This window comes from Equus asinus, chromosome 15 (genome assembly GCF_041296235.1).
Source record: "Equus asinus isolate D_3611 breed Donkey chromosome 15, EquAss-T2T_v2, whole genome shotgun sequence".
Classification (NCBI taxonomy): domain Eukaryota; kingdom Metazoa; phylum Chordata; class Mammalia; order Perissodactyla; family Equidae; genus Equus; species Equus asinus.
Window position 1 is genome coordinate 44,933,995 of NC_091804.1, and position 22,926 is coordinate 44,956,920.

Consider the following 22,926-nt stretch of genomic DNA (forward strand, 5'->3'; position numbering starts at 1 on the left):
AATTGCTTCACCTCTCTGTGCCCTCTCAGCATGGCCGGTGGGACATCAGGGCAAGCGGTGGGAAGAACGGCACCAGACACAGGTGCCCAGCGAGCAGGACTGGGAGAGGCGACCAGGAGTGGCTATAGGGTGAAAATTAGCAAGAGAGGTGGAAACTAGGAGGGGGAAAGGCGGGGGCAAAAGATAGGCCATCTGTGGTGCTGCAGCCACAAACACACCTGCCTGCAGGGGCCCAACCAGGAGCCGGGGGTGAACAAAAGACTGTTTGTCCTCTCTCTTCTTCCCCAAGCGTGTGGCCTCTCAGCTTTTACTTGCCTACTCTTAACAGAGACATGGGTACAGATAAATAGCTATCTACAATTTTTGAAACAGCAACTGAGATTCGCCCCTTCTGAGAAGGCAATAGGGAGTAGTGGAGACTGCAGCAACATTGCCCTCTGGCTCCAGCCAAGAGCTTCCAGGCAGGAATGGAGCCCAGAGTGGCCAGATCTAGTGATTTCTCCAGAGAAGCCAGAATCTAAGATTTTTCATCCCAACCTTCTGATTTTCAAAAACATGTTGGCAATAAATTCACATTTTAAAAAAATATGTAAGCAGTGTGCAGAGGGAATAAGACACGTCTACAGGCCACCTCTGGCCCTCCGGTTCGTGGCTCGGTCTTTGGCCTGGAAAGAGAACAAAAGAGGAGTCGCACGTCAGGACAATGACAGGAGGGTTTAGAAACCACAGGGGTTGGAACTTGTTAGGATACAAGGCAATGGGGGAAGAGCGAGCAGCCTTGCTGAGGCCCGGCCTGGATTCTAACATCCATCGGGTGATCCGAGGGCGGAGTTCAAAGCGAAAGGGGACGGAGATGCTGTTCCCTGCTGCTCGGTGAGCGTGCTCTGTGCGCAGTCCCCAGCCACTGCAGGCCGTCCACGGCTGGAGCCGGGAGCCAACAGTGGCCCCCAAACCACCGACGTAACCCTGGACCGTGCCGGTGCCGGGGCCTGAGGGCTTCGGGGTGTACACTCCCCTCAGCCATTTTTTCTTTCTTGTGCCTCTTTTATTGGGATGATGAAATCTTTCAACTATGTGAGCAGTAAACACAACTAATTTACCCCTCGCCTCTTTGAAACAGCTGCTGACAGCTGCACTGTAATTCAATCAAGGATCTTTGTAGTCGAGCCTACCAAATTCACATTTGTTGCTTGATTCCACCTCTCCTGCCTGAGCCCACACAGCTGCACCAAACACTGACGAGCGCCTCTCTCCCCAGGGCTGGACCAGCAACAGCCTGTTCACGGTGGGGCCAAGACGGAGCGTTCTTAGCAGCTCCAGAACGCCAGCATCCAGGAGTGGAGAGGAAAAAACAACACACACAGACACACACAGGCCCAAGAACCAGAACCAAATGTCTCCTTTTATTGCGAAGTCAAAACCCTTTGTCTATTTATACAGAATTTGTGCTGAGGACGGCTCTAGGCAACAGTTGAAGGTACATGGGTCCGACCGTTAATAAATAGTCTTAAATAAGAAAACAACAGATTGGAGGAAGCGAGCTCATCGTCCTGGACACGGGGTTGAGGAGGCCCTAACAGCTTCAGATGGACATAAATAATTTCTCTGTTTTGTAACAACTATTTACATGTTTCAATGTACAAATGATGCTAACCAGAGGCTAGTTGGGGCCTGCGTGGTGAAAAAACTCGCACCAAGAGGGAATCACACAAAAATCCCCAGATCTGCCAACAGACAAAACGAAATATAACAGAAACCGCGACACTTCCTTGTGGACCAGGCAAAGGCTGCAGCCCAAGCTACTACAGAAGAAAAAGATAAAAGAAAATGAAAGCAGGGCCCAGTGTTTCCAGGAACCAACTTAATCAAGGGGGAGAAACAGTTCCCCACCGGACTGGATTGCAGGGGCCACGGGCCTCACCCAGGCAACAGACGGCCCGGGGCCTCCCCAAGGCCTGGTGTGCGGCTGGAGGCTGGGTGCGCACCACTGACGGAACTGCTGGCCAAGGCAAGGGAGCCTGGCATCAAGCGTCATCTCAGAAATGGCACCTATAGTCAGGACACTTGACTAGGGTGTCACTTTCAAAACAGCTTCTAGAGCCTTTCATTTGAGATTCGTGTCCAGCACACCCTGCCCCCAGCAGACCTCCCACCACCCCATCTTTCCCTTACTTCAAGGAGCCGATCATTTGCAGGGCCCTCAATAGGGGTCTGCAAATGAGAAGAAGGGGCCACGGAGGCCCTCGTCAGAACCCAGACTTCAGGACGCTATCAATGAACAACGGAGGGGCCCACCTGGGGGATGGACAGTCCCCTGCCCACCCACCCCTGTCGAGGGCTAGGCTCCCTCGGTGCTTCTGGAAACGGGGCCACAGTGGCCGAGTCCAGGGTCGAGTCCGGCTTCTGCTCTGAATGTTGCCCCCTCCTCTCGGCCATTTCACTGATTTCCTACCCCGGGGAGAGCTGGAAAACCAATTGCGAGCATCTCCTGGGGCTGCACAGGCCTATTTGAATTCTTGCCATCACACACCCAGCTGGAGGACGGGACACATTTTTCCTTCAAGGTCAACACGCCCCCTCCTCGGAGCAGAAATCTGCTGTCTCCCCTCCCAGCCCAATCCTGCGTTTGGGCAGGTCTGCGCAAACCGCGGGCCTCAGGCTGAACATGGGATGGGGTGGAGGGGGCCTCCCGCCCTCCGCTGGCCGCGGCTTCTGTTTATGAAATCAGAGTAAACCAAGAAATGGGGATAAACTGTTTAGGAAAATATATCTGTAACATCCTAACCATTTTCATTCATTCATTTTATTGTGACGTTTATTACAGGGACTTCCTGCTCAGCTTTCCTTCAGCCCAGACACATGTGTGCCCACCCCTCACCGAGCCGCCCACTGCCCGCTGCTGGGTGGCCTGGCGGAAGGGCGCTCCCAACCCCCGGGGACGAGTCAGTGCACGGCTGAGACTTTGCAGCCAGCGATCGTGGCCGGGCCGTTTTCTTTACATTTTTTTTCCTGTTGGGTTTTGCCCGCAGCAACCTGTGGGAGCTTGCCCACGGGATACCGACGAAAACTGATCAAAGCCTCTCAAATTCCTGAACGCTCCCGCCCTTTTCAAGTCGGGGAGGGCGTGAAGGTCTCAAAAGAGGCGCTGGGCCTGCTGAGCGTCGCCGAGGCGTGGCGGCGGGGGACCGTGGGCGGCGGGAGACGGGGATCCAGGAGAAGGCGGCCCCAGAGGGTCTGACTTCCAGGAGGAGCTAGTGGCAGCCACAGGCCCGGACGACCATGTTTCTGTATTTCTTCAGGATGACGTTGGAGCTGTCGTCAAAGTAGAGGACGGAGATGGCGTTCAGCTGCGTGGGTGCACAGCAAGGCTTGGGCACCGTCTCTGGGTTGATGAAGTGGACCTGGAACACACAGCAACCGTCGGCAGGGGTCAGCAGTGGTACCTCTCCCCGGCCTCCTTATTCCAGAAGGAACACGTGCTGCCTTGGCTAAATGACGGTAGGTGACCGTCACTGAGCACTCCCGTTTCTGGGGTTATCCTGTTTTACAGACAAGGGAACCAGAGCACAGAGGTTTACACAGCACCCAGCTGGGAAGTTCGTGGCCAGACCAGACATTTGGGGCCAGGTGATCATTCCATCGAGAGGCTGTCTTGTGCATTGTAGGACGTTTAACAGCATCCCTGGGCTCCACCCACTAGAAGGCCAAAGCACTCCACCCCCACCCCCCAACTGTGACAACCAAAAATGTCCCCAGACGTCATCTCTGCCCCAGGAGGCAAGATGGCCCCAAGTCAAGACTAACTGGGCTAGCAGGGTCGGCCTGCGGCCAACTCTTTCCTTCACCTGTCTCTGCGAGCAGAGCTCTGCTGGCGTACGGCCGCGCCCATCCGTTTACCCAGCGTCTACGGCTGCTCTTGAAGAGTTGCAACAGAGACCTTATGACTCTCAAAGTCAAAAATATTTACTATCTGGCCCTTTCCAGAGAAAAGTCCTGACCTTTGGGCTAGACCAGTCCTGTCCAAGAAACATACTGCAAGTCGCACACAGAATTTAAAGTGTTCTCGTATTCACGTTTAAAGAGATGGAAAAGAAACAGGTGAAATTAATTTAACCCAACATTTCCAAAATATTATCATTTCAACATGTACTGAAAATAAAAAATTATTAATGAGCTATTTTACTTTCTTTGTACTAAGTCCTCAAAACCCGAGTGTATTTTATACTTAACAGAACCTCCTGAGTCAGCCTGGCCACATTTCAAGTGCTCAAGAGCCACATATAAAAGTGGTTACTGTACTGGAGGGTGCAGGACGGGACTATACTAGATGATTCTGCCTCTTGAGCAATCAAAATAAGAAGGAAAGAATTTGGGCAAACACTTGGGTGGACATCAACAGGAAAGCAGAGAGTCCAGAAAGTAAGAATGAAGAAAGAAGCAGTCCAGCTGCTCAGGTTTACTGCTCCTTCTTGTTCCTGGGCTTCTGTGAATTTTACGGAGGACGAGCGTCAGAGGGCAAAGAAACTCAAGTGCCTGCAGGGGCCACACAAGCACTGTTGATGAGTGAGCAGCCCAGAAGTAAGACAATAGGGAAGAGTGAGGACTGGGGCAAAGTAAAGGGAGATGGCCACAAGCCAACTGTAGCCAAGCGAAGGCGATGTGGTCAGATGTGCCGAGCGTTCAGGACAGGCCAGAGATTTGGTTCTGTTTTGTTTTTATGTGAAACTTCCAGATTTCCAACACACCATGCTCACCAAGCGAAAGCAGTCTGTGGATGGCCCTCTGTTCACAAGGTTCCGGTCTATGACCTCTGACATAGGCCAGCACACTTTTTAAACTTCTTATTGTGGACAATTTCAAACCCTACAAATCTAAACCTTCCCCCATGTCCTTCACCCTTGAATAATCTTACGGCAAATCCCAGGTGTCAGCTCATTTCCTCTGTAAGGATCTCTCTAGGACTCTCCAGAAGGCAAAGGGCTCACTCCCCTCTGAGACGTGACCACAGACCCCTCATTTCCAGATAATCGGAGCGGTCACACAGATCCTGGAGCTCACTGGTGAAACAGCGAGTGAGGGGGTGGGCGCAGGGCAGGGGTCACAGGAAGGCAGAGGTGTGCCTCTGGCAGTCTGAGAGAGGCCCCGTCACCTCCCAGCGTCCTCGGAGCAGGACCTTATGGGGGACACTGGCACAGGGAGTAGGTCCAGGCCGAGGAACGGGGAGGGGGGACTAACCACTTCCAGCCCAAGGACTTTCCAGCCTGAACAGGGCTTCAGAGCTCACTGTCGGGGGAGGAGGGCCCTGGAAAAGCAGTGCTAAACAGAGAGCCTTCCCCCAAAGGGAAAGGAACAGAGGAGCTTTTCCTCTAAGAAGAAACACATGGGGCAGGGATGAGGGACGAGGATTACTGAGCAAAAGCAGCAGAAAGCTCCATAAGAAACAACTGCAGGACAGAGGGGATGGCCCTGGGGAGTGAGCACCCCATCACCAGAAGCATTCAAGCCAGGGAGGATGACCAGTTGTCAGGAAAGGCCCAGATAATATTCATGGCGGGGAGCTAGAAAACCGAGGTCCCCGAACCTCAGATTCTAAACTAAAGAACAAAGTCCCTAACTTATCGCTGCTGTTGTTGGTAGAGTAGTAAAAATGACATCTGTGAGCGAGAGTCACCACGCTGGGCACCCGCTACGAGCTTTCATCTCATTACCTCGCTGAACCCTCCAGGGCGACCCCCATCTCTCTATCCTACCATCCAGCGGCCGTCTCCCCAACACTCTCCATCTCTCATTTGCTCATTTCTTCACTTGACTGTTTCCTCCCTGGAAAATGAGGCCGGGGCAGGGACCACGCAGTTATAAGGTATAATTTTTTTATCTTTTTTTTTAATGGAGGGAGGGACCCACAAAAGCAGAGGTGCCCAAGGCCCACGAAAGTCACTGCACGGCCTGGGGCAGAGGGCTCCTCTGGCCCCAGCATGCAGGCGCCGGGCAGGCTCTGGCGGCCCTGCTCCCCCGCTGACCACGCCCCAGCTGGCACGCAGGCCGCACTCACCAGTGTCTGCACGATGGCGTGGTTGGTGGCGTTCATGTAGGAGTTCAGCGGGAAGGCGCACTCTCCCTCGCAGTAGTAGGCGGCATAGCCTTCGGGCGCGATGATCCAGTCCTGGGGGAGACAGAAGAGAGTGCAGCGCAAGGGCCGCATCCAGAACCACACGGAAAGTATGGGCGATGGGGTCCCACCTTCCATGACAAAACCCTCCTCCTGTGGGCCAGACTCCAGTGCTGCTAGGAGTCAAAGGCAGGGCCCACAGCCCCCTGAGCAGCCAGGGGTCCCGCAGAGGCAGGAGCAACGGGTGGCAGCGTTTCCAGGTCCCAGCAGAATGTACAATGAAGAAGAGACCACCGCAGGGCTGGGCTGAGCCCAGAATGGACACTTGCATGGCTTTGTCGGAAGGTGGCATGGAGAGGGGTGACCAGGGTGGCATCAATTTCACCCCCCCCAGGTGGTAACAGATTGGCAGTTTGCTTTAAACAAAACCTCAGTCCACCTGCCTGGGAGAAAGACCAATAACCCAAATGGTGCGAATTCAATGAAGTGTGGACCACCCAGCACAGCGCCCGGTACACACTGTGCTGCTCATAAAGGATGCGCATAGCCATGCCTGCTTTAGGGTCGGTGAGCACAGAAATATCATTCTAGCAATAAATTCCCCCCTCACTGACTCAAGGCCATAGACTCTTCCAGCAGAGGCCCCTGGAGTTTGCGGCTCTGTTCCAGCACTAGAACCAAGCACTGCCTGGAGCCCCTTCAGGTGTGGATGTCGTCCTAAACGCGAGGACGTCATCCTAAACGCGAGGACACAGTCGCCAGAGGGCCCCATGCTGGCTGTGTGCGCAAGACCCTGAGAGTGTATTTGGGAAGATCCCCAGGGAAGAATCTGGACTCTCCCACTGAGCTATAAGCTCACTCAGAGGACAACAAAACCCGCAGCCTGGTGACCCTGTGACAATGCTCTGTAGGGGATATCTGAGTTACCCGAGGGCAGGGACATTGCAATGTTACTGCTGCACCTAGGGCCTAGGAAAGGCCCAGGATGCCACACAGGCTCATAAACAGCTGGGAGACGGGACGATCCTGACTGGCTTTCTAGGACTCATGCCCTGTCCTCTGTCCCACCCCACCAGAATGGTTCCACGGGGCAGCCACGTTCCTATGACAGGACCTCACCCCTAAAACAGCTGACGGGTTCAGGAGCAAGCACCTGCCCCGAGCTGGACGCTTCAGCCCCTTCCCTGGGGACCTGAGTCATGGGAGGGGGAAGGAGGCACCGACGGGGCAGAGGGTGGGAGCCGGCGCTCGGCCAAGTCTGAGAGAAGCCGTGGGATGCACACGGGGCTCACGGGGGGATGAGGCTCAGAGTCCACCGTGTTTGGGGCCCTGCTTCCACTTTGAGTCTCAACCACAGTCCTGCGCTGGGGCTTCAGGAGGCATCCCCAACCTCCACCTGGACCCTTGGCCCCAGCGAGGACACCTGACACAGGTCTCAACTGACACAGACGGGAAACAGCTCACTGCGCACTCGGGACACAGCCCCACTGCACTGGGGGGGAGCCCACCCCAGAGGCCCCAGCATCCCGGTGGCCGCAGCCCGCGCCTCACCTGCCAGCCCAGGTCGCGGAAGCTGACGTACAGCTCGTGCTTCTTACAGGCCTGCCTCTGGTCGCTGCTGCTGTTCTCTGCGTAGACGACGACGGACGGAGGGGGCGGGGGGACGAGAAGGACAGCACGTGTTACTCTCCCTTGGTCTAAGGCGGCGGGGCGAGCGCAGGCGGACCCGCAAACTGGGGGCCAGTTTCTGACACAAGAGCCGCTCCAGCGCCTGGAGCTTAAAACGCATTTTGGTCCCCAGCCCCTAGCCTCAGTAAGGGAGGTGCCAGCGCCGCGTCCCTCTCGCACGCGGTCTCAGTCACGGCACCTTCTGGATCCTTCTGCGGACCCTGGTTTCTCTTGCACACACGTGTTGTTTGGATACTGACGTCTGCCTGGATTACTAAGGGAACAACCCCATCTGCATCCCACAGGGCCGGCCGCTGGAGCCCATGCAAGGGCACAGACAGGGCCCGGGACAGAGCCCCCAGCACCACCACCACCACGAAGAAAACAGAGGGCAGAAGGTCAAATCCCACTGACCTTCCGGAAAAGCACACTCCTGAGGTTTTGTTTGAAGAGCGAAAAATCTGCAGTGGGGTTTTCCAGAAGTATGTAAGGTTTGCAGGCACTGGGTTAGGGCCTGCACACTGGTAAACATGTGGAAATGTCTGTCTCTCTCCCTCTCTCTCTCACACGCGTGCACACACACTCTGTGCTGCCACTGCACAATCTTCCCTCCACCCTGCAGCTGAAGGGATTGGTTTTTTTCTTACCCACAACCTGTCTCATCTACACCTAAAACTTTCCCGGGGCTTTCTACCTTACTTAGAGCGATGTCTGGACTCCTGTCCTTCGCCTGTAAGGCCCTGTGTGGCCCTGACTCCTGAACTATCAGCTACCAACCTTCAGTCACACCAGCCGTCTTTCTGTGCCGTCAATGTGCTGCCCGCTCCCACCTCAGGGCCTTTGCACCTGCTGTTTCCTCTACCTGGAACGCTCCTTCCCATAATCTTTGTATGTCTGGCTCCTACTGGATATTCAAGCCTTGGCTCGAATGTCACCTTTTCAAAAAGGCCCTGTGAGGCAGGGTCCAGAGTCCACCAATATTTGTGGGATGAACATACAAATAAATGAGTGGTTAACACCTTAGTTTCTGTCCACTGCTCTGATCCCCTCAAGGAATAAGTGTCCCAGAAGGTACTGAATGGGTGAGGGGCACAGAAAGAACTCGAAGGATGGAGAGGAAAGACCCCGGAGATGAACGGGGCTGCCTGCTCACCTGACCTGAGCTTGAGAGACGTCCGGGCGCACCTGGCTCCCACTGCCTGGTTGGCTGTCTCAGATGGCCTGGTGGGGGGCCCTCCCGGACTTGGGTCGGGGGCCCTCAGGGCAACCCCACCCCTTGCCAGTGACTGGCTTAGAACCCAGGCTGAGCTCCCCAGCTCACACCCTGTCCTTAGAGTAACGGTTGCTTCCGAAAGGCCAAGTAATCCAGCCCAGGCCAACAGGACACAGGTGGATGCACACAGGGGCTTCTGGAAAAGTTCCCTCATTCCTCAGAAGGACCCAGGGGAAGAGCGGCTCACTGGCTTCCCTCCATTGCCCAGGAACAGAGAAGGAGTGAGGTTCCAATGGCTACAGCCGTAGCTTTGGGATGAAGCCAACATGAAGCTGGCGGCGTGGGGACGCAAAGAGCCAGGCCGCAGAGCCTCTGGGTCAACCAGCCCACATGCCCACCCAACCTCAGATCTGGGGGCCAACAATGTTCCTGAGGCTGGGAGCCCCTTTGATTTGGGTCTCTCTTACTTGCAGCCAGACCATCCCAACAGGTCCTACCTCTGAAGTTTCCCGTGAGGGCTCATCCTGATGTGGGAGTGCCAGTTGGCTTGAGCTGAGGTGCTGACCCTGGAGCACACCAGCCCGAGCGAAGTCTGAGCAGTGAGTGAGGACCAGGCAAGGGGGCCACTCCAGCTCTGGAGTCAAACCCTGGGTCTCCGAGACCCTGGGCTCCTCGTCTGCAGAGTGGGGAGGGGGGCTGACACCTCCCAGAGCAGCCTTGTGTCTCCAAGTCGGATTAGCACCGTGCTCAGCTCACAGCGTCTGGCTATTTAGTATCATCTGCCAGCCCCTCATTAGGGAAGTTTAAAGGCATACACCTCCTCCATTTACATGCACCCACTTTGACCATTCGGAGTTCATGACTGTCTCCCCCAAACTCAGTGACATGTCACCCACGTGTTTGGCAAAAGCTGAAACACCCTCCGTGTTCCGCTTTCCCCTGATTCACAGGGACTCTATCTGCACAGCTTCCAGGTTCACGAGAAAACGGTCAGATAAGGAGGACATCGCTGACTTCCCCTCCCGGGGCCTCAATTTCCTCAGTGTAAAATGGGTGTGACAGGAGCTGTGTAGGGAACTCACTCTGTATCCATAAACCCGGTGACCATCCACTACAGACCAGAAAGCCTCCTCGGACACACACTGGACATTACGTCATCCTGGAAACCCTCGACGTCCAGCCACCTGGGCTGCGCGGTGGCAGAAACGACTTTGAAATGAAATAGAGGAAAGGGGAGTGAGGGTGGGAAGGAAAAAGAAAGAGAAACAAGAACAGGGATGTGGAGAAGAGGGCTGGGAGCGAGGAGAGCGGAGGGGCACAGCGGTGACCAGAAGATGGTCTCCCACTGGTGTTCCGGAAACGCTTAGGTCCGGGATAGACAGGTGTTCCTGGCTGGGGGCTTTGGTCTCAGGCTGCTTCTACTTTCACCAGCTTTGTTGAATATCTCCAATTTTATACAGATCTTTATATCCATAGTTCAGGAAAGCAATTTTTACGGATACACAAACCAATGAGAAAATTACATTTCACTCAACACAACTGAATTTGATGTGTCTTTATAGGAGGGATCCAGGCTCCCAGGAGACACTCAAAACCAGTGAGATGACCTCAGCGTGGGCTGCCCCAATGGGGCCCAGTCAACCCCCCAGGCTGGGGGGCAGGGAGCACTCGCCTTCCGATGTCTTTGGCCCCCACTACCTTGGTGCCTGGCATACCATTCATTCATTCATTCATTCATTCATACGAACTGGTGTTGAGTGCCTACTGTTTTAGGCGTTAGAGCTACAGGTGTGAACAAACCAAAGCCGTGCCAGCAAGAGCTTCTCTTCTAGCGAGAAAGGCCGATGATCGGCTGATCAGTCACGCTGTCGAGATGAGCACTATGGGGAAAAGGCAGGCAAGGCAGGAGGACAGGAAGGGCACGCTGCCAGGGAGCTCTGTGGCGCAGGGGCACACAGGAGGCCTTTCTGCGGAAGTGCCGTCCGCGTAAGAACCGAAAGGAGGTGAGACAGCAGGCCGGGGAGGTCTCCAAGGGAGGAGCACCAGAGGATATGGAGTGGAGAGGAAGGCGCCCTCCACAAAGAGGAAGTCAGCAGTCGGAAAGGAGGAGGAGGCGAGAGGGGGACAGAGAGCCAGGCACCGGTGTGGATCGGGGATGGTCTGCTTTGCCAGCTGAGCTCCAAGGCTGGGGTCGGGGGAGGTTAGGGAGGACGGAGCAGCCGTGGGGACCCCACCTCTGGGCCTGGTAGCCCGAGGGCTGTGAGGGACAGAAGCAGCTGCAGGGGCAGCCAGGCCTCTGGAAGGCCAGGTGGTCATTAACATGTGAAGGTCAAGGTCAAGGGCATCCTCGGAGAAGAGCCTGGGAAATCTACTGGACCATTCACCGTACTGTCCTGAAGGAACTGTATGGAAATCCATGATGGCCTCCATTGCCGTGGCAATGCCCGTGGCCACAGGTGGCAATGTCAACACCCGAGACTTCTTCTCTCTCTTCCCTGCAGGGAGGTGGAAGACGGAGGGGAGGCAGGCGGGGCGTCCCTCAGCCCCGTGATGTTGTGCGAAGCAGAGTGAACAACACAAAGGTCTGAGCACGTTAGCTCGGGCCAGACGTGGCAAAGAAGCTTCGTGCCGAGGGCCAGCATTGCCGGCTGCTTGGTGCCCCAAGTGAAGAAGGATCTGATGTTATGTGAGGGCTCCGCATTGATTAGCAATGTCTGCCATAAGCAGAGGAAGGGCAAGCATCAGCTGAATGCCACTTTCCCCAACTCTATCTTAAAGCAAAGCAATGACATCTGGCTTAAGGCTGAAACCGAGGCTGCGAGCAGCTCACGAAGCTAGCCGTGGGTGTGCAAGTGTGAGGTGGGCACTAGTCCTGCCATCAGGGACCCCAGCCACCTGCACTGTGCCTCCAGGCCCCCTCAGGCTGTGGCTACTCTGGGAGAAGTGGTCAGAAGTCCTGTTTCACCATGACCACTTATAGCAGAAAGGCAAGGAGGGGGGAGGAGAGAGATGCTCAGGAGGTGGTCTCCCAGCTCCCCTGTCCGTCCGGTCCTGCCCTACCCAGCCACCCGCAGCGGGCCGGCGAGCAGGAGCCCCCGCCGGAGCAGCTCACAAGTTACAACAGCTGCTGGGACTCAGCTGGCCCCCCACAGGGTCATCTGGAGAAGACGGCTCATGACCAGGGAGCTGGGTCCAAACGTGGGTGGGGAGAAGGAAGTGCAAGGGAGCCAGGGACCCAGTTTCTCAACCCCAAACCATGCCGTCTGAAGAGCAGCTGAAGACCCCGGGGTGGCGGTTAGGCTGCAGGAGAGAGAGCTTCGTGGCCCGCGGCCGGCTGGAGCGTGTGTCCCCCCAACACACAAAGAGCTGCCTGTAAGAGGGCACCCGACTTGTGTGGCCCCACAGCAGGACTCCCGGCCCATCACGTGAGGTAAAGCACTTCGAACGGGCATGTGCGTGCCCACACACCCACCCACACACACACACACACACACACACTGAGAGATTCTGGTTTACAAACCTGCAGGGGTGCTCAGGCCTCAGTGTATATATATATATATTTTGTTTTTGTTTTTTGTTTTTTATTTTTAGAAAGATTAGCCCTGAGCTAACATCTGCTGCCAATCCTCTTCTTTTTGCTGAGGAAGACTGGCCCTGAGCTAACATCCATGCCCATCTTCCTCTACTTTATATGTGGGACGCCTACCACAGCATGGCTTGCCAAGTGGTGCCATGTCCGCACCCAGGATTCGAACCAATGAAACACTGGGCCGCCTGCAGCGGAGTGCGCGAACTTAACCACTCGGCCACGGGGCCAGCCCCAGCCCCCAGTATTTTTTTTATTACTAAACTTCCAGGCAGGGTTTGGATGAACTTCAAACAGTGCCAGGAAGTAGAAATCCACAGGAAGGAGGCAGATGCCAGGCAAGGCAGACCAGCTGCCACGTGAGGTAGTGAGAGCCCAGTCCTGGGGGTTATGTAAATGAAGACGATGGGGGTTTGGTGAGGATGCATGGGGGAAATCGGGTGTTGAATTCTAAGACTCTGAGACCTGGGCCCTCCCCTTTTATAACCAACATACAGCTGGTAGAGTCCAAGACTCGGGAGTCTCTGCTAGGACAGAATGTGCCAGCACTTCCTGCCTGGTTGACGGGGGCATGCCTCCAGCAAGTCTCTTGGTCTGACCCTCCCCCAAGGCCCCACTCGGCTACCCCGATTCTCGATTCTCAGAGCATCTGGAACGATCTTATCACCCCCACCCGGCACCATAGCAGGGACTCTGCAAAGGCTTCCAGAGCTGCTATGGATGAAGTTCAAAGTGGAGACGTGGCTCCAAGAGGACACGTGACTCTGCTCACCTCCCCAAGCCCCCGCCCCCCATCCCAGCCACACGACCTCCCCTCTCCCCTTGAAGGTACCATGCAACCTCCTGTCACGGCCTCCATGCCACAGGGCCCACTGCCTGGAGCCGATCTGGCCTGGCCTGCGGCCTCGCTCGGCGCAGAGCACTCGGCCAGGACGTCGTCTCTGAACCGCCCCTCCCTGGGTGACTGGGTGAGTCCCCAGTCACCGTGTGCCGACTCTCAGGACTGTCAGTGTGGCTGTGGACGCCGGCCGCCTCCTGCCCGTCCCGACGAGATCCATGAGGGCAGACCGTGGCCGGGCTTTCCACCTTGAAGGCAGCCCCCAAGAGCCCGGCACAGAGCAGGCTCCCAGAGCAAATTAAGACAGTCAGCTGGCTTTCCACTGGGAGCCCCCAGATCCCTTTGAGAAGCCTAAGAAGGAACGGATGCCCCTGCCAGAAGGAACCCCTACACAGTTCCGGCACACACACCCCAAAGTCCATCCGGGCCTGGGGGCCGGAGCCCTGCTCTTAGAAACACTGCTCACGACCAACCCAGAGCCGTGAAGTCTCCCCCAGAAAACCCTACCACTGACGTTCAACAAATATTAGAATCTGCCATGAGTTTGAAACGTTTTTCCCTTTAAGAAATAAAATTGAAGAGAAAACAAACGCCCCCATTTTTCCTCCTCCCCCTCCCCAGGCAGCGGCTCCCTCCGCGCGCAGGGAGCCTTCCCTTGCAAGCTGTCAGTTCTCTCTCATTTATCTGTAGCCATTATTTTGCCTCTTTAGAAATTTACACGATTGGCATCTCTTTCTATTACTGTTTTGCTGCTTGCGTTTCTAAACGCATTTACTACTTTCACACAATGAAGATGGGGAGCTCCGTACAGGTCGGGATTGGTGCGTTTGCTTCCCGCCGCACTGGTTCCAGAACCATCTGTTGAGCACGTGAGTGGAGTGTGAGTCGCCCCCGCTGGGGTCCTGCAGGGGCCCCCGTGGGTCCCTTGGGGTCTGTGAGTTAATCCCCCCGCCCCGGGCGTACCTGCGACATTGGCCACCCGCAGGGCCTCCTGGTTCTTGGGCGTCTTGGAGCGGTTCTGGCTGCGCTGCTTGCCGCCCGTGGAGCGGGTGCTGCGAAGGTGGACCTCGGTGGCCTTGAAGAAGGCCACCATGAAAGGCTGCTTGGTCTGGGGGCCGTGCCGCCCGATCAGGCCCGCCAGCTTGGGGTTCACGCTCTGCCCTAGATGGGAAGCAGCCAAATGCAAAAAAGAGCAGTTAGAGGAGGGGCGGTGAGCGGCCGACTTCATCCACGTCCGCCGCTGCACTCAGACGTCTGTTATTCGTCCGCGAGCACGCGTGTATGCACACTCATTCTGTGCCAGGCTGTTTTAGGAGCTTGCATCACAGCAGCAACCCCACAGAGAGGAGCCCCTGTCCTCTGGGCGTGCGTGCTGGCGGGGCAGGGGCACGAAACACACACCACAGTAGCCCCTGGTGACACTATGGGGAGAACGGCGGAGAGCAGAGCAGCGGCCGAGGTTCGCGGAAGGACCGGGCTGGCGCAAGTTCCACTCACATTTCACTGGCCGGGGCAGGTCACGTGATCCACCCACATCCAAGGGGTGGGCAATCCTGCTGGGTGCCAAGGGGTGTGGGAACAGTTGCAAGCAGCCCTGGTGACTGACGGCCACCTTCTGCGGAGAACCGGCTAACGGGGAGGGAGCCCGGAGATAGCTGGGGAGGGCGTTCCAGGCGGAGGGCGCTGCAGAGGCACGTGACCCGAGGTGGGAGCCAGGGGGGTGTGTTCCAGCAGCAGAGCAGACTGGGGGCCAGAGGGCTGGTGGGGTCAGAGCGATAAATGGTGGGGGATGGCAGGGGACACAAATAACACAGGGTCCTTTGGGCATCAGGAGGCTTTCCTGTGTACAGGGTTGGTGTCCCCCAGACTCACGTCCTGGAACCTCAGGATGTGGCCTTATTAAAGAATAGCGTCTTTGCAGATGTAATTAATTAAGATGAGGTCATACTGGACACCAACCCAATGACTGGTGTCCTTAGAAGAAGGCCACGTGAAGACACAGAGGTGCACACACGCGCTTGCACGCGCACACACACACGGAAGCCGGCCATCTGAACACGGAGGCCAAGGAACGCCGAGAGCCAGCGGAGGCTGGAAGAGACAAGGAAGGCCTCTCCTGGAGCCCTCGGAAGGAGGGCAGCCCTGGAGCCTGGATTTCGGACCTCCAGCCTCCAGGCTGTGGGAGAATAAAGCTGGTTGTTTTAAGCCCCCAGTCCGAGGTCCTTTGTTAGGGTCACCCCAGGACACTCACACACGTTAAGAACGAAGACCACGGGCTGTGTGAGCTGAGAAGTGGCAGCTTGAGTTGTTTGTAAAACCACCTCAGGCCGCCCCTGGAGACTGGACTGTGGGGTCAAGGTTGGAAGCAGAGAGGAGGCGGAGGCGGCTGCCCAGTCCAGGGAGAGGTGGGGCCTGGACCTGGTGCTGGCAGCCCAGGTGGCCAGGAATGGGCAGATCCTTGATTGTTCTTCTTTTTTTAAAGACTGGCACCTGAGCTAACATCTGTTGCCAATCTTTTCTTTTTTCCCGAAAGGTCCCAGTACATAGCTGTATATGTTTTAGTTGTGGGTCCTTCTAGTTGTGGCATGTGGGACACCGCCTCAGCGTGGCCTGATGAGCAGTGCCACGTCCGTGCTCAGGATCCCAACCGGCAAAACCATGGCTGGCCAAAGTGGAGCACGCGGACTTAACCACTCGGCTATGGGCCGGCCCCCTTGACCCAAAGACACCCAGCTTGGAAGCAACAGAGCCGAATTTGAACTCAGGTCAGGCTGTGTGACCGTGACAGATGCCCTGAAGTTAGGCCAGAGGGGTCGGAGGCCAGAGCAGGCTCTGGAGGCCCATCCACATCTGGAACAAACGTCACCTGGAGCTCCGGACGAACTGGAAGTCAAGAACCCAGCCCCCTGAGGGCCGGACGTGCACCAGCAGCTCCGCTTTGGTTCTTTAACGACCAGCGTTTAAAGAGCACACCTCCGCACGCAGTACTGGGTCACCCTGACTCCCGTCCACGCTCCGCTGCCTGCATTCTTTACCGGGGTTTCCGCGAGTTCACGCGTCTATAATTTGAACAATCCTATAAAAGAACCCATTAAAGCTGCACCCCTAGGAGTTGCGTTCCCCCCTGGAAGGCTTTTAGGGCGAAATAAAAATGCCTCGCCTGGAAAGCTGACGCTGTTGCAGAGACAGCGCGTCCAGGCGCTGCAGCAGCCCCTGCGCCCCTTGGAGGGCGTCCGGCTGGCTCTCACAGCTGTCAGGATGGTCGGGTCTGGGGACCCACAGCCTCATCCGGGAAACGGGCGGACAGAGGTGAGAGAAGAGGGTCTCTCGGGGTTTGAACCCACGTCCACCTCGGACCAGCCTGTGTGGGCTGACGGAGGTGAGGCTGCGCCCTGGGGCCTCGGTTTCCTCACCTGTAAACTGGGAGTGATGTCGCATGTCTTACCCATGCCGCCTTTTCCTTGGTACCCAAGCCAATTTTCATTTCTGCAGCTGTGCCTTGGCTGACCCCACGCTGGCCACAGCGGAGGGGCCTGTGGTCTAACATGTGGTGACTAATCCTCCGGCTACAGTGATTGGTTCAGGGATTACACGTGACCCGGTGCAGCCCATAAATGGAAGAGGGGTCTCCTGAGAGCTTCTGGGAAAGAAACGGCCCAGTCTAGTGTCCAGAGCAACCTTCTCTCTCCCTGGACAGGACTGAGGGAGGAGGGACCGAGGTAGCACCAGAAACAGTCACCATCTGGTGACCACAAGTGGACCACGTTTTCAAATGGGGCTGATCTGGTGGAAGGAAGAGCAGAGAGACAGACAGACAGACACAGGGTCTCTAGTGACATCACTGAGCCACTGGGTCAAACCAGTCCTGAAGCTCGTGGCTTGCCCCAACCACCAAGACTAATAAACCTCCTTGATTGTTTAGTCTGAGCTGCCATTTTGGGGTTGTTCTTGCCCTTTTCTTAGAGGCTTGAGGACTAGAGAACAGGGCAACAAGCCATCCTGGACGACACTCAGAGGGCAGGTATGAATCATTCCCCTTCCGTCACCACATCTGAGAAGAGATTAAGGTTTTCAACCTAAAGGCTAGCGACACCACAGCGGACATTTACCTTCAGCAAAAAACCAGGGCTATGGAAAACACTTCTCTCCGTCTCAGATGGCCACAACCATGGCAGGCTGGACACAAGTTTTGGAGAAGGAACCCTCAGACGCTGCTGGCGGGAAAACGGTGCAAATGTTTGGAAAACAGTCTGGCGGTTCCTCAAAAAAGTTAAACATCGAGTTCCCATATGACCCGGCACTTCCACTCCTAGGTACATTCCCAAGAGAACGGAAAACATAGGTTCCCACAAAAACTTATGCAGAAACGTTCACAGCAGCAGCATTCCCAATAGTCAAAAAAGGGAAACAGCCCAGACATCCATCAGCTAACGGGTGGATAAAGAAAACGTGGCACGTCCATGCAGTACAAGATCAGTCACCACAAAAAGAAATGAAGTTCCCTGCTTGCTACCACACGGATGAACATCCTGCTGCGTGAGAGAGTGAGTCACGGGACATCACATGTTGCCCGATTCCACGCGTGTGAAATGTGCAGGATGTGTTCCATGTGTTTCCATAGGAGCAGAAAGTAGATGAGAGGCTGACAGGGGCTGGAGGTGGGGGGGGGGCAGGAGCTAAAGGGACAGGCAGCTTCTTTCTGGGGTGATGGAAACACTTGGGAATTAGTGGGATGGTTGCACAACAATGTGAATATACTAAAAATCACTGAATTGTACACTTTAAAATGGTGAATTTTGTGTTATGTGAGTTATATCTCAGTTTTTAAAAAGTGCAGGGCCTGGCTCCGGTGGCCTAGCGGGTAAGTTCGGCACACTTTGCTTTGCCAGCCTGGCTTTGGTTCCCAGGCGCGGACTGACACCACTCGTGCATAGGCGTCTGTGGTGGCATCCCATGTACGATACAGAGAAAGATCGGCAACAGACGTTAGCTCAGGGTAAATCTTCAACAAAAAAAAAGTGCAAAAAAAAAAAAAAACCCAAGGCTAGGAATGATCCACCCACGGCACCCTGGGGCCCAGGTTTTATAACAAGCGCCTGGCCCTCCTGGGCTCCTGCCGTCAGTTTACTAGATGAACTGGTGGGTCCATGCCAACAGCGGACGGAGCACTCATAGCTTATTTCAGTGTCAACGCAGCCGCCAGGCAGACACCGCAATCTCACCGTACAAAGAGAAACAAGGCCGTGTGACTACAGCCTTGCAGCTGGTCAGTGGCGCAGGCAGGATTCGAACCCTGGTCTGTTGGAAGCCAACGCCAGTGCTCTCAGCCACACACCAGCATGTCCTTGTGCTGCAAACACGCCCAGACCTTCCTCCTCGGCCATCCCACATGCTGGTGCTAAATAGGGTTCGGGGTTCCCCAACATGGGGAGGGGGCTGCACGCGAGTTTGGAGGCCCCCTTGGCCCAGGGCCACATCCGAAATGGGAACCTGGGGGTGGGGAGGAGACGACTTCTCCCAGCGGCTGGTCCTCCCTGGTATTCCCTGAAATATCAAATGTGGGACCATGGTCATTGGAAGAATTGGGAACGAAAGACTCTGAACTGGGTTCATCGCCCTGGCTTTTCCCTGCAGCAGTGGGATTACAGAAGCACTACCTGCTGTCCGCAAACAGAACACAGTTCCAGGGTCCCCTGGAACCTCCTGCACGGAGCCCATTTGGGGTTCTGGAAGATGGATCAACCTTCCAGCATCCTCGGGCACCAGGACCGGCTCGGAATCTGCAGGGCCCAGTGCAAAATGAAAACGCAGGACACCTTCTCCAGAAGTTATTAAGAATTTCAGGATGGGGAGAGCAGAGCATCAAACCACACAGGGGGCCCTAGCTCAGGATGCCGTGTGGTCACACAGTGAAGCCAGCCCCAGCATGCACGGACAGACACAGAAACACGTGTGTGATTCCTCGCCATTGCGATTGTGCTGTCACTGCTGTTCCCTATACACCTGGTTTTTACACTATATATGGTGGATGTCTGTCCACGTCAATGAAACACACTGACTTCACCCCTCGTGGCCACAGAAGAGCCTCCCAGCTGGAAGTTCCTCTGCCTCGTCCTCTCCTGCTGGTGGACATTTGAGTATGTGTCCCAGGCTTGAACAACCACCTCGTTTATTCGTTTACTAGTCCGTTCAACAACTCTTTCAGAAGCATTCACCAGGTGCCCAGCACTGTGCTGGGGTCGGGTACCGCGGAAAGCCAGGACAGGGCTACAGCTGCCCAGAGCTAGCACATACGCTCAGGGACAAGGCAGGACGGGTCAGGGAAGGCTTCTCAGCCACGGGGGTCCTGGGGGAGGAGCAGTCCCAGCAGACGGAACCGCAGATGCCAAGTCCAGGAGACGGGAATGTATGCGGTGTGTCTGGGGAAGGGGGAGGGAGGGGGCGATGGCAATGAGGCCAGGAGTAGGGCAGGGATCAGGTCACGTGGGGCCTCTGCGGGGGCTTTGGGTCATGTTCTAGGTCGTGTTCTAGGTGTGACAGCAGCCACAGAGGGTTTGGCGGTGGGGACGTTGCCAGAGTTCTGTGGCGAGAGGCGCACTTGGGCTGGTGTGTGGGGAACACGTGGGGCAGGGAGAGAGGAAGCCGAGTGGCGGTCCAGAAATGAGCCCCGGTCACCATGCCCTCCTCCCGACCCCCACGGCGCTCTGGGTGGCCTCGCTGGGCCCTGCACACTTGTTCCTGTCCTGCTCCAACAAGCTCAGCACCTCAGGGCAGGGACGGTCCCTTCACCCCGTCCCAGCACAGGAGGAGCTCCAGCACTGGGCCCAACACACGTCCATAGCCGGCTTCTCCGCCGGCACTGGGCACCGTGGCTAGACAATCCTCGGTGGGCGCTGTCGTGGGCACTGCGGGATTGTAGCAGCGTCCCGGGGGGCTCCCAAAAATGCATCCCCAAAATGTTTCCAGACGTGGTCAAGTGTCACCTGGGGGCAAAACGCCCCAGGTTGAGAGCCCGGGTTTTACCTGCCCTCCCTAAGGGCAGCCAGGCAAGAGAGCCGTGCAGAGAGAAGGCACCAAGGCAAGTTTTTAAGTCAAGACCCTAGAGCCAGCTGGTGCTTTATCAAGACAGGATGGTTAAATTAGGGGGCATGCACAGAGCACCGAGCAGCTCCCTGCACAACTCATTCATCTATTTACCAGCACTGCTCCGGGCCTGGGGTGGGCAACCGGAGGAAGCCAGGCACAGGCCCCCCGGGGCCCAGAGACAGAAGGTCCCTACATCGGCCGCTAAGTGAGAGGCAGAACATGACACAGTGTGACTCCACCTGGGAGAAAAGAAATTTAAAGTATTTACCAACATATGTACGTATGTTCACATACAAAGCTTATTTTTGTTTTAATGCTCCCAAAAAGGGCCGAGAAAGGTTCTATAGAGGGAGAGGAAGTGGGGGTTGGCTGGAGGGGAATTCCGCTGCATTTACGATGTTACAATATACAGGCTTCACTCAGCACATCAAGTATTTGACTATCTGTATTTAAGTGTCCAGGGCAAGTCACACTGGGCAGGAAGGCGGGCCAAAATGTCTTAGGCAGAGGGCCTGAGGTTTCCGAATTGATTGAATCAGGGAGAAAAGAGACATGATATTTTAATATAGGACTATATCTTCGGGCAAGTTGAAAAGGATTTCTATTCTAGCCAAGGGTTAATAGGTTAAAATAAAAACAGCTGAAGATTTGCCCAAGAAGAGGGTTGCCAGATTTTGCAAATAAAAATACAGGCTGCCTGGTTAAATTTGAATTTCAGATAAACGAATAATATTTGCAATATGTGGGACATACTTATCTTAAGCAGTTATTTGTCGTTTATCCCAAATTCAAATTTCAGGGGGAGTCCTGTATTTTATCTGCCAAGAGGTGCCCCTTAAGTGAGGATAGAAAGGTCTTCCCGATGTGCGATTGGAACTGGTTTGTCCGCGGGCTGCAGCAAACGTGATGGGGCCGCTGGGCCACTCGACGGACAGGTCAGCGGGCCCGGGGCAAGACTTCGCTGGGTTCTGATTCTTTAGTAGAACTCATCGCTGGCCTCCGTGGGGGGTTTTGCTTCTCTTTTTTGTTTCTTGGCTTTTTAAAAGTTTAGTTTGTAAATTGACATAGTAAAATCGAGCTGTTTTGATGTACAGATCTGTAAGCTGTAATGCACGTATCACCGCTGTCAGGGTTCAGGGCGGGCCCAGCCCCCCGGAGAGCTCCCCGAGCTGCCTTTCATCTCAGTGGGTTGCAAGCAGGGGTGATTCTGCTCCCCAGGACGTGTGGCAGTCTGCAGACATTTGAGGTTTTTATAAATGGTGCTGCTGGCATTGAGTGGGCAGAGGCCAGAGATGCTGCCAAACACCCCACGGTGCCCAGGACGGCCCCACAGCCAAGCATGATCCGGTCCCAAACGTCACAAGTGCCGAGGAAGCTCTGCTTTCCCATCATGCCCTCCCCCGACCCCAGCCTCTGGCCACTGCCCACCTGTTCTTGTCACTCTGGCTTTGTACCTTCCAGACATTTCATATAAAGGGACTCCCACGGTCTCCCTCACCTGGGGAGGGGCCCTTGCGCTGCTTCCACTTTGGGGGCTCATGAACCTCCAGAATAAGCTTCGAGGCCAGGTCTTGGTGTGGATCTATGTTCCCGTTCCCATGATGCAAAGCATAAGTGAGGCCCCTCGTGCGGCCCGTTTCCCATAGTCCCTGCACACGCTACGTGCCCATCCGTTCCTGAGTCCTCACACCTGCTCCCCGAGGAGGCCGGGCAGCTGTTTGAGCAGGCCCTGCTCCCGTCAGAGCCGAGTGCAGAAAGCCCGGCCAGGGGGCGTGCCGTGAGGCAGAGGCGGCCGGCTGCAGAGCCCACGGCCGTGCCCAGCCCCTCTCCACGAGACCCTTCCCCAGCCTCATTCGCAGCCCCTCGAGGTTGGGGGCTGTAGGCTTCTCAGATACATCTGCCTCCCCAAAAAGGCAGACATGAGAGCATCCTTCATCCAGCCCACCTGCTTCCTTCCTCCAGGCCAGGCAACGTGCAGGCCACCACCGTCTTGCCAGCCGCAATGTGATCAGCCTCACGACCCATCAGCCCACTCAAGGGGGCGGGGCTGGGGGGAGCCTTGACTGCTGTGGGTACTCGAATCCGGGGGTCTGCACACTACAGCCCGGGGGCAAATCCAGCCCCCGCCTGTTTTTTTCTTAAAGATTGGCACCTGAGCTAACATCTGTTGCCAATTTTGTTTCTTTCTTTTTTTGCCCTCCTGCTGCTTCTCCCCAAACCCCCCCAGTACATAGTTGTGTATTTCTAGTTGTGGGTCCTTCTAGTTGTGGCATGTGGGATACCACCTCAGCATGGCCTGATGAGTGGTGCCATGTTCGTGCCCAGGATCCGAACCGATGAAAACCCTGGGCCACCGAAGCGGAGCGTGCTAACTTAACCACTCGGCCATGGGGCCGGCCCAGCTACCTGTTTGTGCAAATAAAGTT

General features: G+C 55.8%; 1 protein-coding gene across 2 annotated transcripts in view; it reads right to left on the reverse strand.

The window, feature by feature from the left end:
- Positions 1-532: 532 nt before the first annotated feature.
- Positions 533-22,926, reverse strand: part of BMP7 (bone morphogenetic protein 7) — an 87,200-nt gene continuing 64,806 nt past the window's right edge. The window contains exons 4-7 of one of the 2 annotated variants that reach the window (XM_070486166.1): positions 14,378-14,575; positions 7,661-7,737; positions 6,053-6,163; positions 533-665 (exon numbers count right to left, since the gene is read on the reverse strand). In XM_070486166.1, the coding sequence (XP_070342267.1) occupies positions 621-665; positions 6,053-6,163; positions 7,661-7,737; positions 14,378-14,575 (431 nt within the window). In that variant the 3' untranslated portion in view covers positions 533-620. Of the gene's footprint in view, positions 666-1,381; positions 3,402-6,052; positions 6,164-7,660; positions 7,738-14,377; positions 14,576-22,926 lie in introns of those variants that run through there. The other variant, XM_014831981.3, reaches the window with a different exon arrangement.